The 20,976-nt window shown below is 44.0% G+C and overlaps 1 protein-coding gene across 2 annotated transcripts in view; it reads left to right on the forward strand.

Moving 5' to 3' along the window:
* SYTL3 (synaptotagmin like 3) overlaps positions 1-20,976 on the forward strand; it is a 255,264-nt gene that overhangs the window by 173,603 nt on the left and 60,685 nt on the right. For both annotated transcript variants that reach the window (XM_030198421.1, XM_030198420.1), the window contains exons 10-11: positions 2,790-2,968; positions 18,371-18,473. In XM_030198421.1, coding sequence (XP_030054281.1) covers positions 2,790-2,968; positions 18,371-18,473 — 282 coding nt within the window. The remainder of the gene's footprint in view (positions 1-2,789; positions 2,969-18,370; positions 18,474-20,976) is intronic.

Consider the following 20,976-nt stretch of genomic DNA (forward strand, 5'->3'; position numbering starts at 1 on the left):
TTATCTTTAGGCTGCCAGCCCTCTATAAAACCTGACTGGTCACCATGCACTAAATCTGGTATATAGCATTATAACCTAGCTGCAAAAATCCGAGTGAACAACTTATAATCCACCCCCAACAAAGAAATAGGTCAGTAAGAGCCACAATCAATTTAGTCCTTCCCCTGTTTAAAGAGCAGGGTCACCCCCACTTGATGAAATGATATGGGTAACTGAGGCTCCGAAAGTAAAGTTATAAAAATGTGTCAATGGCTCGATCAAGATCTGAACAAATTTCTTATAAAACAAATTTCAGAAGCCACCCAAACCTGGAGCCTTATTGGAGGGGAGGCGGCCAATCGCTGCACTAACTTCTTCCATCAAAATTGGAGCTGAGGGCTGATCATTTGCACTTTGTGATAAATGAGGAAGTAAAACCTCATCCAAGAAACCGTCCACCTTTAAGCCTGAGGCTACCTTCCCAGCCGAATAGAGCTGCTCATAATAGCGAACAAATTCCTGATCAATTGCCCCTTGAAAAATATCCCCACGGGAAGTTTTAATCTGTACAATGAGATTCCGAGCCTGCTGCTTTCTAAACTTAGCAGCCAGCAGACGCCATGCCTTTTTACCCCCCTCAAAGTAAGCGTGACATATCTGCTGAAGAGAGCGAGCTTTATTTATTTATTACATTTTTACCCCAATTTAATTTATTTTTTTGCTAATATGGGGGGGGAGGGGTGATGTCCAAAGGGTTGGTTTGGTGTATACCATGACAGTAATGAACCTCACTCTTAGTCTCTCAAATTTACTACTAACAGTCACAGTAGTACTTTGCATCATGCCAAAGAGAGAGTTCATAAGTTGTATAAGCAGCTTATTAAGGTGGGCTTGAAAATTCTTTTTAATCAACTCTGTGGCACCCAATACAATGGGGAATATTTCTTTTTCTGTTACATTTTCTTGGTCTTCTGACTGCATTGCTTGGTATTTGAAGATCTTTCTCCACTTAATGCACAGCATAATCAAAGTTCTTGTGTTTTTCTCTTTTACTGCAATCTCCGATTTTCTTGCATCAAGCTCTTTATTGCTTGGAATTGGAATGTCCCAGGTGATTATAACCCCTTCATTTTCCAAAATTCTCTCAGGGTCTTAGTCTTAGTACAGCAATGTTATAATGTTTACAAAGTTTCTAACCAATGAGACGTGACACCTTATTTTGCCTTTCTATATACAAACCTCCTCCCATTAGAACATTGCAGCCAGCTACAAGATGTGTAACCATTTCACTGTGATGCTGTTGGTGATCCTCGCTGCAATTTCTTTTGTTGACGCTGGAGATATGGGGCTTTTTCAGTCGCACCCGCTCTGTGGAGCGGAATGGGTAGACGTGAATCGCATGTTTACTCTTTCAAAAAATATTAGGACTAGGGGACATGCAATGAAGCTACTAAGTAGTAAATTTAAAACAAACTGGAGAAAATATTTTTTCACTCAACGTGTAATTAAACTCTGGAATTCATTGCCAGAGAATGTGGTAAAAGCAGTTAACAAGAGTTTTAAAAGTTTTGGATAATTTCCTTAGTCAGCCGTTAATGAGATGGATTGGGAAAATCCACTACTTTCTTGTAGGATAAGCATAAAATCCGTTTTATTCTTTTGAGATCTTGCCAGGTACTTGTAACCTGGATTAGCCACGGTTCCAAACAGGATGCTGGGCTTGATGGACCTTTGGTCTGTCCTAGTATGGCAATGCTTATGTTCTTATGTTATGTTTTCTCTTTTCTTATTGTCAGGATTTTATAATACTAGTTGAATGTTTTTCTTCAACATTAGATTGATTAGGTCAGAGAAAATGAATTGTGTTATATTGCTCCAGTGTCTTGTCAAGCAGTACATTTCTCTAAAAATCATGGGCCTCCTTTGGCTCTTATTCTTCTCCATCTTCTTCCTGGATCTTATCCTAGGAGTACAGTGAGGCATCCAAGAGAAGGAGTAAAATGGGTTCAAGAGGATCCAAGATAAGATTTGGAGACTAGGAAGTCTAGAGGTCATATGTAGCAGAAGGAAAGTTTGTTCCATATTCCTTGGTTTCACTGAAGAGTTATCTCAAGTATCTGAAGAAATGGATTTTGTACTGAAGGCAGAAGGAAAGATTTTCAGAGTGGTAAAATTGCTTCAGAGTTGCAGCCTAACAAGAGGTGACAAGAGTTTATTTGCAGTTTTTTTTTCTTCAGGAAAAGACTCAAATTCTCTTCTGCATCCAGTTGTACAGGTACTAATACTTGGAAAGTCCAGGGTGGTTTTCTCTCTAGAGTACCTTGGTTAGGGACTGTTTGGTGAAGAAATTTCTAGTGTGAGCCGAGTTCATTGCTTGTAATCTTTGGATTGTATTAACATTTGATTTTTCTGTATGAATTGCACTGCACTCAAATGTATTGTCTGCCAAATAATTAATCACCTTCTAATTTTCCAGTAAGATTGTTGGGGAACAACCCCAAATAATGTGCATTAATACTGTTAGTACGAGCTGTTAGTAGATGATCCCCAAATTTGTAACTGAGAAAATAGAAAACTAACTTTCAGAAGTATATTTGAAACTAGATTTCTTTCTTTAACTAAGCTACATTATTTGGAAGTTTTGAAATTAGGCTGAAGTGTGACAGTAGCTTATTTTAATGTCAAAAATAAAAGGGTGCTAAAATGAAAAATGAACACAAATTTACAGTTGGTTTTAGTGGTCTCAGATATGAGAGGGGTTTGCATTTATATATAAAATATTTCTTCTTCTCCACTACTTTTCTTCACAGGGCAGCATATATAGTGTCAACAGTGCATGCACAGAGGCTGGCAACTACAATAAGGCCGATGTCATTGGGGAAATAGAACTTTCAATCATGTACAACTTCAAGACCTCCACTTTAGAAATCTGTATCAAAGCTTGCAGGAACCTGGCCTACGGGGAGGAAAAGAAGAAAAAATGTAATCCGTAAGTTTACAAAAGCAAGTATGACCACTAACTGGTTAAGTCCTGGCTCCTCCTCCACACTAACTGGACTTGTCCCTGGCGCGGGCGCGCTCTCTCTCCTTTCTTTCTTTCTTTCTTTCTTTCTTTCTTTCTTTCTTTCTTTCTTTCTTTCTCTCTCTCTCTCTCTCTCTCTCTCTCTCTTTCTCTTTCTCTTTCTCTCCCTCCAGCGTCCTCACTTCCCTACCATTTCCAGCCATGTTCTCTCCCTCTGGGCCTCTTTATAGCAGCGCTGACACAAGAACAAAAAGAAATGCAGGGCCATAGCAACCTTCAGGCATGCGCTGTCAGCTCTGCCAGTCTTCTGCCCCCGGAAAGGGAAATTGGGGGCAGAGGACGGCAGAGCCGACAGCGCATGCCTGAAAGCTGCTGCAGCCTCGTGCTTCTTTTTGTTCATATGCTTTCTGTGGAGAGAAGCGGTGGCAGTAGCTCAGCGCAGTGCTTGTTCCTTCCACTGCTCAAGAGAAGTGGCGGCAGCAGAATTCAGCGGGAGTCTTGGCAGGTATGCGTATCTGGGCAACGTTTGCAGGAGGAGGCGGGAGGGGAAGGTCATAGCTCCTTCCCAAGCCTCTTATATGGGGTGCCTATGGCCCGCCGCCCTGCCGAAACCCCACAGCAGCAAATATCTTTGCTGGCGGGGGGTCCCCAACTCCTACCAGCTGAAGCCTTGTTCAGCGCCAGTTTCAGGTGCCGCTGTGTTGCCTGCCCAGCTCTCTCTTCCTTCTCACATCCTGCATGCTTCTTTAAGTGAAACTGAGCATGCTGAATGCAAGAGTTGATTTGATAAAGATGAATGTGGCATCTCATCTCCTCAATCTGTTTATGGCCATCCTATGTACTATACCTGATCAATTTTTTGAAGAGTTGCACCCCAGAATATCCAAATTCATATGGGAGGCAGGACCCTACACATCTCTTTCAAATCTTTGTATTGCTTGAATATTTTTACTGCTCTAATTGCCTACTGCTCATGTTTGATCTATTCTTACTGTACACCGCCTTGAGTGAATTCCTTCAAAAAGGCGGTAAATAAATCCTAATAAATAAATAATAAAGAAATCATTGGTGCAGCCTGTTGCTAAAGGGGTCTAGCCTTGCTAAACTTGAAATTGTATTACTGGGCAGCAAATTTGCGTAGTTTTTTTTTTTTTTTCTGGCAGACCTTTTCACCAGACCAGCAGTGGATAGTCATGGAGCAATTGAGTGTATTGCCTGAACATATCAGTACTATTCCTTCCACAGATCTATCCTGTATGCTTCACTTGCTCTCATGCTATCCTGTGCAGGTTTGGATCCTGGTCACCAAGTATTGCAAGATTCGGCCAGAACTTTCTCTCTTGATGGGTATTCAATTTTGGTAACTGGTTTGATTGGTTACAGGCCAATTGGCTTACCAGGGTTGTCCACTTTCTATGAGATGGGTCTCTGCTCATGGATTGTTGCTTGGTGCCCCCGAGCCCTTTCACCCTCAACCAGCTTCTACATTTCCTACACTCACATCGGATTGCTTTCACTCAGAAGCTACATCCTATAGAAGTCGCATTGTGTAAATCATTTAGTTCAAAGGACATTATTTTTCACTTTTATCAAGTGCTACTAATTGGAGTGTCAGTCATAAAGACACATTCTACCAACATTGGGAAACCGAGGTGGCTCGATCCTTGGGAGGACCCAGCAGAAAGAGATGCTGGATCCTGGGTGGACCCAGCAGGAAGAGGTGCTGGATCCTGGAAAGAAGAAACTGGGGAGAGGGGGGAAGATGCTGGATAGGAGAGATAATGAACTGGGAGGGTGGGATGAGAAGAAGGAGAGCGAGATTTGCTCCAAGGTGGGATGCAGAGTGTGGAGGAAGGGGGATAGACCGAGTGTGTGAGGGGAGGGGATAGACCGGGAGTGTTGAACCCCAATATCAGGTTATCTGATATTGTTTGGGAAGAGTCTTTGTGGTCTGATCATTTTAGATGTTCTTTTACATTACATTGGAATCATTTTCAGCAAGCAAGCAATGTATCCCCCCAATAGATTACTACTAGAGGGAGAATAGATCCCAACATTTTTTGGAACACTTTATTAAGATTATCAGCGGGTATAAATTTGGATGTGGAAAATGAATGGCCAGTTCTTGGTCAAGAAGTGTTAGAATAGCATTGCTCCATTTTGTTCTAGATTGAAATAAACCTAGTAAGAGTGATAAATGGTTCACTCTGGAACTGTTGAAGTTTAAATGAGAATGTAGGAAATTGGAGTGAAAATGACTTAAAGTAAAATTTGCCGCAACTAGAGTCGAGTGGAGGAATGCAGTCAATAATTACAAGAAAGAAATCATGTTAGCTGGGTGAACATATTATTCTCAGCTAATTCAAAAAGAAAATGGTAATATGAAGCGATTGTATTCTATTGTTCATTTTTCAAACCTGTTGATTGCATCAAAGCTGAACAAGGAAAATGGCCTAGTGCTAATCAGTTAGCTTCTTTTTTCCAAGATTAAGTTTTTAAACTAAGATCTACTTTTCCCTCAGGTCAAATTTCAGGACAGGGCATACCTGTAGATAGAGTAGGAAGGAGTCCCCCCACTCCCACCTCTATTTGATGGAATGTGCTCCAGCAATTTTCATTGTAAATATATACTTATGGATTGAAAATCAGTTAGCTCAAGGAGTCTTTCCTGCCAGTTTGGCAGAAAGTATAATTACGCAAATACCAAAGGATTCAACTAAATCAAAAGAACTGGTCTCGAATTATAGGCAAGTGGCATCAATCCCTTAATAGAGGGATTAGTGACTGTTCTGTTCAATCACTATTTAGACTTACATGATGTGTTGCCTCCTCCTTCACAATCAGGGTTCAATACATTTTTTAGTACAGAGACAGTATTGTGTTCTTTGTTAGAAACAGCTAACAACTAACTACTGGAACATTTCACCTACTGCCATCCCAGAGCCCAAGACATCGCTGCCTTTTCTTAGTCCTGTTCCCAAATTCAAATTCCTCTGTCTTCCAAAACTGCTAGGGAGGATCCAGACTCAGGCCAATCTGCTTTCCAAAGCTTCAGACCTCAACAACATGTAAAGTTATTGTTAAGCTTAGGTAAAAATGCCTTGTTATTTTAGTTTGATTTATCATCAGCTTTTGACCTTGTGGACCACTCCCTTTTGTTGTACGAATTGGAAGATTTAGGGATTACAGGTGCGGTGTTGGATTGGTTCAGACGTTTTCTGACTACTAGATCATATAGAGTAAAAATCACATGGGGAATTGTCCATTAGTTGGAATAACCCTTATGGTGGTCCACAGGGTTCTCCGCTTTCTCCAGTATTATTCAACATCTTTATGCGATTCTTAAGCTTTTTATTAGAGAAACATGGCTTCATTCATTATATTTATGCTGATGATATTTCAGTACTAATTCCTATACAATTGATTACTGATTTAGATAATATAAACATTTATTTATGTATGAAATTGGTGGAAGATTGGATGCAGGACCATAAGCTAAAACTAAACTCGGAAAAAACTAAAGTTTTGTGTTTTAATTTTTATCCAGATTTAAATCCTCTGATGATTAAAATCAATAATGTTGATTTCACTCTTTCCCCAATCCTTAAAATATTGAGTGTTTATTTGGATTGTTCTATCTCAATAGAATATCACATAAGTTTGGTTATTACAAAATGTTTTTTTCTGATGAAAAAATTGCACTTTATAAGGAAACTTTTTGAATTGGCTCAGTTTGAGCAGCTGGTTCATTCGCTGATACTCTCCATCACTTGATTATTGTAGTGTGTTATACTTGGGCTGTGATAAGCATTCATTCAAAAGAATTGAAATGGTGCAGAACACGGCAGTTAGATTGATATATGACCTTTCTAGATTTGACAATATTTCTCCTTTTTACAATAGACTACACTGGTTACCCATAGAGGCTTGGGTAAACTTTGAATTTGTGTGTTTTCTTTATAAACATTGCATGGTCAAATTCCTGGTTATTTACTCCTCCATTTCTGTTTTGTCTCATTTTAAAGAGCCAGGAGAGGTGATAGTTTTGGGTTTTTTTTTTTACTTTTCCATCAATTAGAAGGTTAAAGAGATTTTCAATTTTTAATAGATTGTTGGCAGCATGTCTATTGAAGGATATTGCAGTACAACTTTCTTTTTCTCATGCATATCTCTCCTTTATGAAAAATCTAAAGACTACCTTGTTTAGAAAATTCACCCCTTAATCATGATTTTCTGTTAATTTGATGTCCTAGGAGAATGTTGTATCTCTCTTGTTATATGTAACCCACTTAGAACTTAGTGGTATTAGCGGGATATAAAACAGAGCGTAATGTAATGTTAAAAGAAATGGTGGGTATGAAAGGAGAATAGGAACAAGAATGCATTGGGCCATGCTAGATGGAGAAGGGATAGTGACACATAGGGCAGTACTGTACATGGGAAGAGGGATGGGGACACAGAGAGCAGCGATGCTGATTGGGGGATGAGGAACAGGGACACAGAGGGACAATGCTGATCAAAGGGGGGAATGCGGGGCAGGGAAAAATAGGGACACTGAGGGCAGATGCTGAATGGGGAGAGTAGATGGGTAGGGAAACAGAGAGAAGATAATGGTAGAATGGAGAGAAGAGAAATGTCAAATGGAGAGACCCTACAAAGACAGGAAAATCAGTAGAGTAGACAATATACTGGGATTAAGGTGAATAGAAAAATAAAATGCTCACACAACAAAGAACATTTTGTTTTATTCTGAATTTATTAATTGGAATGTGTGTTGGCTTTTGGAAATGTGCTTCTCTCATGTTTTGCATTTCAGTTTCTATTTCTCTAGTATTGCTGTATAGTGATGACTTTTAACTTTTCTATCCATTTATTGGTGGTCTTTTCATTGCTAATTTTTAATGTTGATATACTGCTAATTCTCCGAGGACAAGCAGGCTGCTTGTTCTCACTGATGGGTGACGTCCACGGCAGCCCCTCCAATCGGAAACTTCTCTAGCAAAGTCCTTTGCTAGTCCTCGCGCGCCCGCGCGCACCGCGCATGCGAGGCCGTCTTCCCGCCCGAAACCGGCTCGAGCCGGCCAGTCTTCTTTTGTCCGCACTCGGTACGGTCGTGTTTTCGCCGTGTCGAGCCCCGGAAAGTCGACCTCGCGCGTCCAAATTTATTTTGACGTGTTTTTTTTATTTTTTTTTTTTGGAAAAGTCTTTCAAGTGTCGGGAAGTGCTCCGGAACCCCCCCCCCCCCCGGGTTTCGTGTTAATCCTCCCCGTACTTCCAGCTTTTTGCCCCGATAAGTTTTCTTTCGTCGTCGGGGTAGGCCTCTTTTCGGCCTCGGTCGAGATTTTCTCCCTTACAAATTTTTTGGTGCTCTTTTTCCGTCATTTCGGACTTTGATTTCGCCAGCGCGATTTTTCCGCCCATGACATCGAAGCCTTCCAGCGGCTTCAAGAAGTGCACCCAGTGCGCCCGGGTTATCTCGCTCACTGATCGACACTCGTCGTGTCTTCAGTGTCTGGGGGCCGAGCACCGCCCTCAGAACTGCAGTCTGTGTTCCCTGCTTCAAAGGCGGACTCAGGTAGCGAGACTAGCCCAGTGGAACGTGTTGTTCTCGGGCTCTTCGTCGGCATCGGCACCGGGATCTTCGAGTGCATCGATGTCGTCAGCGTCCAGACCATCTTCCTCGGCCGCCCCTGCATCGAGTGCATCGAGGCATCGGGCCTCTGCATCGGCGCCGAGACATCGGATAGCTGCATCGACGTCGGTGGTACCGGGACCTCGTCTGCTGATGTCGTCGGACGGTGGTGCATCGTCAGGAGTGCAGGTGAGGGCTGTCCATTCCCCTGCTGGTGGCGGTGAGCCTTCGGGTGGGTCTCCTCCTACCCTGAGGGCTCCTGCGGTACAGCCCCCCCGAGACCGACCTCCTTCGGCCTCGGCCCCGAGGAAGCGACGGCTGGATTCTACGTCCTCGTCGGTGCCGGGGAGCTCCGGTGACATGCTTCGGAAGAAATCGAAGAAGCATCGACACCGGTCGCCTCCCTGCGTCGGCACCGAGAGCTCTGGGTCGCCGAGGGAGTCGGCACCCAGCAGGCATCGGCACCGAGAGGACCGCTCACCCTCTGTTCAAGAGGTGTCGATGCGCTCCACTCTGGACAGCCCGGAACAGCCTCCTCGCCCGGAACAGGTTCTGACGTCGACGCCTGCATCGACCTCTTTGCCTTTCTCTGCAGCCGCTCTGAACGAGAGCCTCCGGGCTGTTCTCCCAGAGATTCTGGGAGAGCTGTTGCGCCCTACCCCTCCGGTACCGGCGGTGCTTGCGCCTCCGGTACCGTCGAGCGTGGCGCCGGCTACCGACTGCGGCCACCTCCCAGGAGGGCTCCCCGACTACGTCGGCGGAGGGAGCTTCGCCGATGCGGGCCAGGGAGTCTACCTCTCGACGCCCCCATCGTGGACGTGGCTCCACTGAGTCGAGCCGGGCGAGGTTGCAGACACAGGTTCGTGAACTTGTGTCTGACACCGAGGGTGAGGCCTCGTGGGAGGAAGAAGAAGACCCCAGATATTTCTCTGACGAGGAGTCTGAGGGTCTTCCTTCTGATCCCACTCCCTCTCCTGAAAGACAGCTTTCTCCTCCTGAGAGTCTGTCTTTCGCTTCCTTTGTCCGGGAGATGTCTACGGCCATCCCCTTCCCGGTGGTTGTGGAGGACGAGCCCAGGGCTGAAATGTTTGAGCTCCTGGACTATCCTTCTCCACCTAAGGAAGCGTCCACTGTTCCCTTGCACCATGTCCTAAAAAAGACATTGCTTGCGAACTGGACAAAACCTCTAACTAATCCCCACATCCCCAAGAAGATCGAGTCCCAGTACCGGATCCATGGGGACCCAGATCTGATGCGCACCCAGTTGCCTCATGATTCTGGAGTTGTGGATCTGGCCCTAAAGAAGGCTAAGAGTTCTAGGGAGCATGCTTCGGCGCCCCCGGGCAAGGACTCTAGAACCTTAGACTCCTTTGGGAGGAAGGCCTACCATTCCTCTATGCTCGTGGCCAAAATCCAGTCTTACCAGCTCTACACGAGCATACACATGTGGAACAATGTGCGGCAGTTGGCGGGCTTGGTTGATGCTCTTCCCCCTGAGCAAGCCAAGCCTTTTCAGGAGGTGGTCAGGCAGCTGAAGGCGTGCAAAAAATTCCTGGCCAGAGGGGTGTATGACACCTTTGATGTTGCGTCCAAGGCCGCTGCTCAAGGTGTGGTGATGCGCAGGCTCTCATGGCTGCGTGCCGCCGACCTGGAGAATAGACTCCAGCAGCGGATTGCGGACTCGCCTTGCCGTGCGGACAACATTTTTGGAGAGAAAGTCGAGCAGGTGGTAGAGTCTCTCCACCAGCGGGACACCGCATTCGACAAGTTCTCCCGCCGGCAGCCTTCAGCATCTACCTCTACAGGTAGAAGATTTTTTGGGGGAAGGAAGACTGTTCCCTATGCTTCTGGTAAGCGTAGGTACAATCCTCCTTCTCGACAGCCTGCGGCCCAGGCTAAGCCCCAGCGCGCTCGCTCTCGTCAGCAGCGTGCGCCTCAGCAGGGCCCCGCGGCTCCCCAGCAAAAGCAAGGGGCGAGCTTTTGACTGGCTCCAGCAGAGCATAGCCGACATCCAAGTGTCAGTGCCGGGGGGAGGTTGAAAGCTTTTCACCAAAGGTGGCCTCTCATAACCTCCGATCAGTGGGTTCTGCAAATAGTCCGGCAAGGATACACCCTCAATTTGGCCTCAAAACCTCCAAATTGTCCACCGGGAGCTCAATCCTACAGCTTCCAGCACAAGCAGGTACTTGCAGAGGAACTCTCCGCCCTTCTCAACGCCAATGCGGTCGAGCCCGTGCCATCCGGGCAAGAAGGGCTGGGATTCTATTCCAGGTACTTCCTTGTGGAAAAGAAAACAGGGGGGATGCGTCCCATCCTAGACCTAAGAGCCCTGAACAAATATCTCGTAAAAGAAAAGTTCAGGATGCTTTCCCTGGGCACCCTTCTCCCCATGATTCAGCAAAACGATTGACTATGCTCTCTGGACTTGAAGGATGCCTACACACACATCCCGATACTGCCAGCTCACAGACAGTACCTGCGATTTCAGTTGGGCACACGCCACTTCCAGTACTGTGTGCTACCCTTTGGGCTCGCCTCTGCGCCCAGGGTGTTCACAAAGTGCCTAGCTGTGGTAGCAGTGGCACTTCGCAGGCTGGGGGTGCACGTGTTCCCATATCTCGACGATTGGCTGGTGAAGAACACATCCGAGGCAGGAGCCCTGCAGTCCATGCAGATGACTATTCGCCTCCTGGAGCTACTGGGGTTTGTGATAAATTATCCAAAGTCCCATCTTCTCCCAGTGCAGAAACTCGAATTCATAGGAGCTCTGCTGGATTCTCGGACGGCTCGCGCCTATCTCCCAGAGACGAGGGCCAACAACTTGTTGTCCCTCGTCTCGCGGGTGCGAGCGTCCCAGCAGATCACAGCTCGGCAGATGTTGAGATTGCTGGGCCACATGGCCTCCACAGTTCATGTGACTCCCATGGCCCGTCTTCACATGAGATCTGCTCAATGGACCCTAGCCTCCCAGTGGTATCAGGCTGCTGGGGGTCTAGAAGACGTGATCCACCTGTCCACGAGTTTTCTCGAATCCCTGTATTGGTGGACAATCTGGTCCAATTTGACTCTGGGACGTCCTTTCCAAATTCCTCAGCCACAAAAAGTGCTGGCAACGGATGCGTCTCTCCTGGGATGGGGAGCTCAAGTCGATGGGCTTCACACCCAAGGAAGCTGGTCCCTCCAGGAACGCGGTCTACAGATCAATCTCCTGGAGTTGCGAGCGATCTGGAACGCTCTGAAGGCTTTCAGAGATCGGCTGTCCCATCAAATTATCCAAATTCAGACAGACAACCAGGTTGCCATGTACTATGTCAACAAGCAGGGGGGCACCGGATCTCGCCCCCTGTGTCAGGAAGCCGTCAGCATGTGGCTCTGGGCTCGCCGTCTCGGCATGGTGCTCCTAGCCACATATCTGGCAGGCGTAAACAACAGTCTGGCCAACAGACTGAGCCGGATTATGCAACCTCACGAGTGGTCGCTCAACTCCAGAGTGGTGCGCCAGATCTTCCAAGCGTGGGGCACCCCCTTGGTGGATCTCTTCGCATCTCGAGTGAACCACAAAGTCCCTCAGTTCTGTTCCAGGCTTCAGGCCCCCGGCAGACTGGCATCGGATGCCTTCCTCCTGGATTGGGGGGAGGGCCTGCTGTATGCTTATCCTCCCATTCCTCTGGTGGGGAAGACTTTGTTGAAACTCAAGCAAGACCGAGGCACCATGATTCTGATTGCTCCTTTTTGGCCGCGTCAGATCTGGTTCCCTCTTCTTCTGGAGTTATCCTCGGAAGAACCGTGGAGATTGGAGTGTTTTCCGACCCTCATCACGCAGGACGAAGGGGCTCTTCTACATCCCAGCCTCCGGTCCCTGGCTCTCACGGCCTGGATGTTGAGAGCGTAGACTTTGCCTCTTTGGGTCTGTCAGAGGGTGTCTCCCGCGTCTTGCTTGCTTCCAGGAAAGATTCCACTAAGAGGAGTTACTTCTTTCTGTGGAGGAGGTTTGCCGTCTGGTGTGACAGCAAGGCCCTAGCTCCTCGCTCTTGTCCTACACAGACCCTGCTTGAATACCTTCTGCACTTGTCTGAGTCTGGTCTCAAGACCAACTCTGTAAGAGTTCACCTTAGCGCAATCAGTGCATACCATTACCATGTGGAAGGTAAGCCGATCTCGGGACAGCCTTTAGTTGTTCGCTTCATGAGAGGTTTGCTTTTGTCAAAGCCCCCTGTCAAGCCTCCTACAGTGTCATGGGATCTCAATGTCGTTCTCACCCAGCTGATGAAACCTCCTTTTGAGCCACTGAATTCCTGCCATCTGAAGTACTTGACCTGGAAGGTCATTTTCTTGGTGGCAGTTACTTCAGCTCGTAGAGTCAGTGAGCTTCAGGCCCTGGTAGCCCAGGCCCCTTACACCAAATTTCATCATAACAGAGTAGTCCTCCGCACTCACCCTAAGTTCTTGCCAAAGGTCGTGTCGGAGTTCCATCTGAACCAGTCAATTGTCTTGCCAACATTCTTTCCCCGTCCTCATTCCTGCCCTGCTGAACGTCAGCTGCACACATTGGACTGCAAGAGAGCATTGGCCTTCTACCTGGAGCGGACACAGCCCCACAGACAGTCCGCCCAATTGTTTGTTTCTTTTGATCCCAATAGGAGGGGAGTGGCTGTAGGGAAACGCACCATATCCAATTGGCTAGCAGATTGCATTTCCTTCACTTACGCCCAGGCGGGGCTGGCTCTTGAGGGTCATGTCACGGCTCATAATGTTAGAGCCATGGCTGCGTCGGTAGCCCACTTGAAGTCCGCCTCCATTGAAGAAATTTGCAAAGCTGCGACGTGGTCATCTGTCCACACATTCACATCTCATTACTGCCTGCAGCAGGATACCCGACGCGACAGTCGGTTCGGGCAGTCAGTTCTTCAGAACCTGTTTGGGCTTTAGGATCCAACTCCACCCCCCGAGGGCCCTGTTTGTTCTGTTCCAGGCTGCACTCTCAGTTAGTTGGTAAATTTTTTAGGTCAATCTCAGTTATGTCCTCGCCGTTGCGAGGCCCAATTGACCATGGTTGTTGTTTTGAGTGAGCCTGGGGGCTAGGGATACCCCATCAGTGAGAACAAGCAGCCTGCTTGTCCTCGGAGAAAGCGAATGCTACATACCTGTAGAAGGTATTCTCCGAGGACAGCAGGCTGATTGTTCTCACAAACCCGCCCGCCTCCCCGTTGGAGTTGTCTTCCCTTGAAGTGTATTGTCTTGCTACATACTGGACTGGCCAGCTCGAGCCGGTTTCGGGCGGGAAGACGGCCGCGCATGCGCGGTGCGCGCGGGCGCGCGAGGACTAGCAAAGGACTTTGCTAGAGAAGTTTCCGATTGGAGGGGCTGCCGTGGACGTCACCCATCAGTGAGAACAATCAGCCTGCTGTCCTCGGAGAATACCTTCTACAGGTATGTAGCATTCGCTTTGTGGTATATCAAGCCTGAACATACATACATAGTCTGACTTCTTGATGTTTTTAGTTCAGTTTTTTTGCCTTTGGATCACATTGAGTGTCTGTGTTTTCAGGATGTGACTAAGGTGCAGTATTCTGCTAACATGAAGAACCGTGTAAAGATCTTGTTGCAGTCATGTTTGTTTTGTGGGGTTTTTTTTCACTAGGTGGTGAATTGGTGTTTTAGGGCCTAGTGTAATATTTACAGTGCTGCCTTTTCATAGATAAAGTTACTCTCTGAGTCCTGGGAGTTAGTGCTATTATGGTATGATAAGTTTCCGAGTGTGTTTTTGCACAAGTTTATATATAGTGTTTTGCAGTGAAGGCATTGTATGTTGGTCTTATTGAGGTGATATCAAAAGTTTAATTTTAGTTTGTCGTAACATCAGACATGGTTTTAGAAAATTTTGCTGGATCTGATGTGTGTTAAGGTAGGTACCTTTGTAGCAGACTTGTTTGTTATCAGGTTTAAAATATGGGCACTAACTTTTAACGAATCTTTAAATACAGTTGAATTTGTTTCCATAGATGAGTATGTGGTTTAGTGCTTGATATAATTGAGTTTAAAATATGTAACATATCACCCATGAGGCAGAAATATATTTTTAGGTTCACATGAAGGCATTACTTATCAATAAGAATAGCCAGCAGCCCTTCCCTGGACCTCAGGCCTTTCATGAGTATGCTAAATTTATACACCAAGTGCACTGGAAGAGTAACCTCACTCATTGGTCTTCAGTCTCATTCCTTAGGTTAGTACGTCTCACTCTTTGGGATGGGTCACTCTTTGCATCTCTGCATTCTGGTCTAGCATCTTCCTTCCCTTCCCTACTCTCGTATCCAACAGTTTCCTTAGCCCTAGTCTCATGCACAACTTTGGTATTAGATATCTATTCATTGCTTTATGTGTTAAAGTAGGTGTATATATTTCCAGAATACTTCAAATACTGTTCTGTTTATTATGTTGTTTTGGTGCCTAATTCCCTGGAGTGTATGCACTGTGCTTATCAGTGACAGAGGTTGCTAGTTCAGCTATTAGTTACTGTATGTTTATATGTCTTTTGCTGATAACTATGAATACTTAGTGTTAACACAAAGCACAATAAAACATTTTAATAGACAGTGTAGGGATAAGCAAAGATGGGAGCCAAGTGAAGGCTGAACACAAGGATCCCATGAAGAAAACAACAGAAAACAAAGGAGTGGGAATTGGAAGGAGACTCGGCAAACAATGGGACTTGCGATGAAACAATGCTTTATTCATGCACAAAAAGGTCCATAAGAAATACAAGATGTTCTTCTCTCACAAAAGACTCTACACTGCACCATGTTTCGGCATGCTTGCTTCGGGAGTCTTCTGCCTGGTTTCTTATGGTGTCCGGCAACCAAGAAAGTATGGTAGAGCAGTATGAGAAATGAGGCATTGTAAACGAGAGCAAGTCCAAAGGAGTAGTGTCTAGACAAACTGTGCGTAGAAGTTATAAGTAGAAGTTATAATATAATAATTATATAATTATATAATATAATATGTTATTAATATATATATAATATAATAACATTATATGCCAATATTTGATGGCTCATATTTTTCAGGTAGGTGTTCACATGGATGGAGTTTGGGTGGAGCATGGGCAGAGTACACATTTATGTGTGCAGATTATAGCATTTTATAATTTATACACGTTCTTTAGCAATCTAGGTGCTAGCATTTACACCAGTTCTATGGTTGGCGTACAGACTTGCACCTAAATAGAGCTGTGAATTTGACATCGTAAGCAAGTAAAGTAGGTGCCAAATTTTCATTATAAAACAGGCTTGAAACAGGTGTGCTCTTGGCAACTAAAATTCAACAACTAAAATTAGTTGCCTTTATAGAATAATCCTTATACATATAACAACATATTATTATATAACTTCTTATATATATAATATAAATTGTTATTCTTATATTATAAGAAGTTATATAATAATATGTTATATGTAGAAGGATTATTCTATAAAGGCAACTAATTTTAGTTGTTGAATTTTAGTTGCCAAGAGCACACCTGTTTCAAGCCTGTTTTATAATGAAAATTTGGCACCTACTTTACTTGCTTACGATGTCAAATTCACAGCTCTATTTAGGTGCAAGTCTGTACGCCAACCATAGAACTGGTGTAAATGCTAGCACCTAGATTGCTAAAGAACATGTATAAATTATAAAATGCTATAATCTGCACACATAAATGTGTACTCTGTCCATGCTCCACCCAAACTCCATCCATGTGAACACCTACCTGAAAAATATGAGCCATCAAATATTGGCATGTACTTACAGAATACCACGTAGCAGGTATATAGTAATGTGCGTGCATATATATCTCCATATATCCATGTAAATGGCTAGAACACACATTCATGTTGCCTAAATCTAGGTGCCTTCTTGTAGAATTACCTCTGAGCTGCTCACACACATCTCTATAATAGCTACAAGACCATTCCTGAGAATATTCAATAAATCACTTTTACCATACCTTGATTTACCACATGATTCAGCAACTTACAGTATCTCAGTACCACAGGTTGCTGAATCCCATGGTAAAAGAATAATGCTGCTCGCAAGCCACCTCACAAGCAGCATTATTCTAGTAGCCACCTGGAAGCATCAGGCCGCCAAGCTACAGCCTAATGCTCCCGGCTGTCACTTTCAGGCCATGCCACCCCCATTCCAGGCATCCCCCACTCAGTCCCTTCCCAATCTGGCTCCTCCCCCCAATCGTTCCTTGGGCAGGAGCATCCCCAGTTACTCCTGTTCTTCAGGCGCTATCTGGCAAAATTTCACCTCTAGTGGTAATCTCATTTGACTACCACTATGGGTGCCATTTTGTCAGATGGCACCTGAAGAACAGGAGTAACTGGGGGTTGCGTCTGCCTGGGGAACCCCTAGAACACCAGGGATCCTGTGTACTGGCTTAGGGAGTTGGGGGGGGACTTGAGAAAGGGGAGTTTTTGGATCAATAGTAGTGCCTGGATCACGGGTAAGGCCTTGTATCAGGATGGAGGCATGGCAGGGAGCATTGGGCAGCCCAGTGCTCTTGGGTGATAAAGTAGCCCCAGATTTCAGTTGGGGTTATTTTACTGTAATTTTAGGGCCATAACGTGACTTGCAGTATACAGCCAGTGCTTACTGCAAGTCACATTATAATTTTACATAGTAATGAGCTGCTTCACATGCATTTGCATGTTTTGTATCTCATTACTTTGTAACCCACAGTGACCTAAATAGTGCCTTGGTGAGACGTCAGGCTGCATTATTTGCCTCTTAATGAGACTTAACACAACTTGAAGCCCTAATTTAATGTGATAACTTCCCCCCCCCCACACACACACTATATTCTTAAGAGTGAGTATAGAGAGCTTAAGGGGCCCTTTTGCTAAGCTGCGTAGGCGCCTACGCGCACCCAACTTGTGTCAGTTCGGAGTTACCACCCGGCTACTGCGAGGCGTGGGCGGTAATTTTATTTTTTATGTGCATCCGCTATGCGTGCCGGAAAATAATTTTTATTTTCCTGCGCACGGCAGAAACCGGGTGGTAATTGTTATTCTATGCTCATAGACGATTACCGCATGGTTACCATGTGAGACTTTACCACTAAGTCAATGGCTGGCGGTAAGGTACATCTTCTGTCCTTCTGTGACTGTTCTCTTGTGCTTGACTGCTTAAATATTTTAAATTTAAATGCTTTACTTTTTGTCTATTAGATTGTAAGCTCTTTGAGCAGGGACTGTCTTTCTTCTGTGTTTGTACAGCGCTGCGTACACTTTGTAGCGCTCTAGAAATGTTAAATAGTAGTAGTAGTAGTAGTAAGGTCTCAGACCCAAAATGGACGTGTGGCAATTTTTATTTTGCTGCACTTCCATTTTTGACAAAAATTTGAAAAAGGCCTTTTCTACAGGTGCGCTAAAATATGGATTTGTGCATGCCCAAAACTCGTGCCTACACTAGTGCAGCCCATTTTTCGGTGCACCTTAGTAAAAGGACCCCTAAATAACTTGAGTAAGATCACACAGTCAAAAAGATCTACATCTAACCGTAAGAGCTTTTATCCTTTAACTACTACCATATATCCTACAATACCAGCTCTGAAATCTTAAAACTATGCAATGATTTTGGTAGCACTTTGAACTGTACAAATAAATGGGAAGTGGAAGTTGGAAATCATTTTTCTTTGCTCTTCATGCCTTTCACAGTGCTAAACTGTTGTCTGTTTTCCTAATTGCTAGGTATGTAAAGACTTACTTGCTTCCTGACAAATCTCCTCAGAGTAAACTGAAGACAGCTGTGAAAAAGAATACAGTGAATCCATCATTTCTTGAAACCTTGAAGGTACAGAAGAAATTTGTTTGTTTTCCTTGACAATTACTTTATCTAAAATCTATGTTTATACTGCTGGAACTTTAATACTGAATTCACAAACTTGAAATATGTTCTTTCATATATGATATATATTAAACCTTGTAACTGTCATGTGAGAAACCTGCATTCAGTTCTCTGGGTTGACTTCTGCTTTTTAAACCAGCAGAAACGGGAGGTACTACAGAAAAGGGAAGGGGTGGGAATCCTAGCCATCATGCAACAGTGACACCAGCAGGTGGGATTTATTATGCATTCATACTAGGTTCTGAAATCACAGGGTTTTAGTGCTTGATTAAACTGGGAGGAGAAGAGTTGTGAATAAAGATTCAGTGGTACCACAACCTCCATTAGGACAGGTTCCAAGAAACAGGAAGAAACTTCCAGGGCCAGATTTAAAAACAGAAGTAGATTTAAAACTTTGGCTAAACAGGGCTAAGCTTTGTCTGGGAACTGGGAACTTTTCCAAAGATGAAAAATGAATTCTTTAGATAACGTGAATATTTCTAATTTCTAATAGATGGGGATTCAGTGAATTTATTGCTTAAAAAGTGTGAAACTTAGGTGACCAATTTTTAAAAAAGACTTATTCGGATATTCAGCAGCAGTATCTGAGTAGTATCACTTTATATTCTTACAGACTGCCTCAGCGCAATCCTAATAGTGCTGAAATGGTCTGAGGGTGGAGCCATGGTAGAGACCAGAGTTACCTGGGTATCTACAGCACTGCTATCTGGATAACATCAAACAGCAAAAATGAGGTTCTAGTTGTATCTGGATAGTGGCCAAATATCGCCAATGTCCAGATAGTGTTCGATACTTGCTTAAGTATCCAGATATTCAACACCAGCCATTATCCAGATAATGGCACTGAATATCCAGATATTTTTACACATGGCAGCTGGAGTTGATTTTAAAAACACAGACTATCTTGGGCTGAATATCTGGCTGCAGGAGTCCTTTTTATTTTTTTTTTCTTAATTAGAATTTTAAAATGTATTTCAAATGCTGATTTCAGAACCACCCCCCCCCCCCCACCCACTACATATGGAATCTCCCACATCAAAGGAAACATGCAGCCACAACTAAAACACCTTTGTCACTAGCCCACATGAATGGGGAAGCATGAAAATAAAAAGAAAGGAAAAAAAGTAGTCAAGGAAGAAAACTTATTAGTAAATGACCTAGAAACTTCCAAGTTGCTCTACATATCTTATCAAATTACTTCTTATCAGAAAGAAATTTCTCCAATTGTGTAGAAGTGTTTTTAAATATAGTTATCTACCACAAAAGAAAGGTATTTCAGACTGAGTAGTCTACTTTCTCCCTCACCCACCCACCCTACTGAGTACTTTTCCTATGTAGATTATTTTTGACATAACTCATTGGTTTTTTTACACCGATTCCTTGCAATTTTACTTATTTAAAGCTGCTCCTCCTTCAATTAATCCTAAAGTCCCTTCTTACTGTTTTACAGTTGGATTTCTTCAGTAGCCCCTTTGTAACTCAAATCTGGCCTAGGAATCAGTTATTCATGGTAGCTGGGGAAAGCCTTTAGAATTTGTTATAAAGTCAAACAGGGTACATATTCTATGCCTCTTTGCACTCAGTAGCCTGATCAGTTACAACACAAATAACCCAAAGAGGTTCTCGAGAAAACATGTGGAGTCCCATTTTATTTTATTTTTTCATTATGTGTCCTATATATCTGGATTAGATTATAAACTCCAAGGTGTAGGGACTGCCTATTATAGAGGTAATTGTAATAAATAGGGCGCCAACGTTTAGTCACCACAAATACATGTAAATGACCAGAATACCAGCATATCCGCATACATGCCAATATTCTGGGTACATGTTATTTTATAAGATGGTGCCTAAAGCAATGGATGTAGTTTGGGCAGAACATGGGCGGGGCTCATAGTTAAACATGTAAATTGTAGAATATTGTCATTTACATGCGTTTTCAAATAATCTAGGCACAAGTGTTTACACCAGTTCTATGACAGGTGTAAGTGGTTGGGCTTAAGTTATACAACACTATCAAAAAAAATTGAAGGAAATGAGATTCTATATCATAACAACCAATACAGACTATATACCTTCACATTAATCACTGACACGAAGAAAACTACTGAAATTCACATGGAGGAAAAAGCCTCAGCAAGCCCTGACCAGATTTAACTTGGCCTACATTGGGCTTAATTGCAATCATAGGTATAAAAAAAAAAACCTACAGTGACCTTCCATATAACATTAATCAATTTATTATTTTTAAACAGTTATTTAATACAACATCAGCAGTTCAAAATGGCTGCATTTGCAGATGATTTGTTAATTATTTTAAAGAACCCAAGAGAAGCGCTGGGTAATGTACTAGAGATTTTTAAGGAATTTGGAGACTACTCGGGATTCACGCTAAATCTTGACAAATCAGAGGCCTTAGCTATAAATACAGATGCCCATAGTTTGTGGC

The sequence above is a fragment of the Microcaecilia unicolor genome, chromosome 3, assembly GCF_901765095.1.
Source record: "Microcaecilia unicolor chromosome 3, aMicUni1.1, whole genome shotgun sequence".
In the NCBI taxonomy this organism is placed as follows: Eukaryota; Metazoa; Chordata; class Amphibia; order Gymnophiona; family Siphonopidae; genus Microcaecilia; species Microcaecilia unicolor.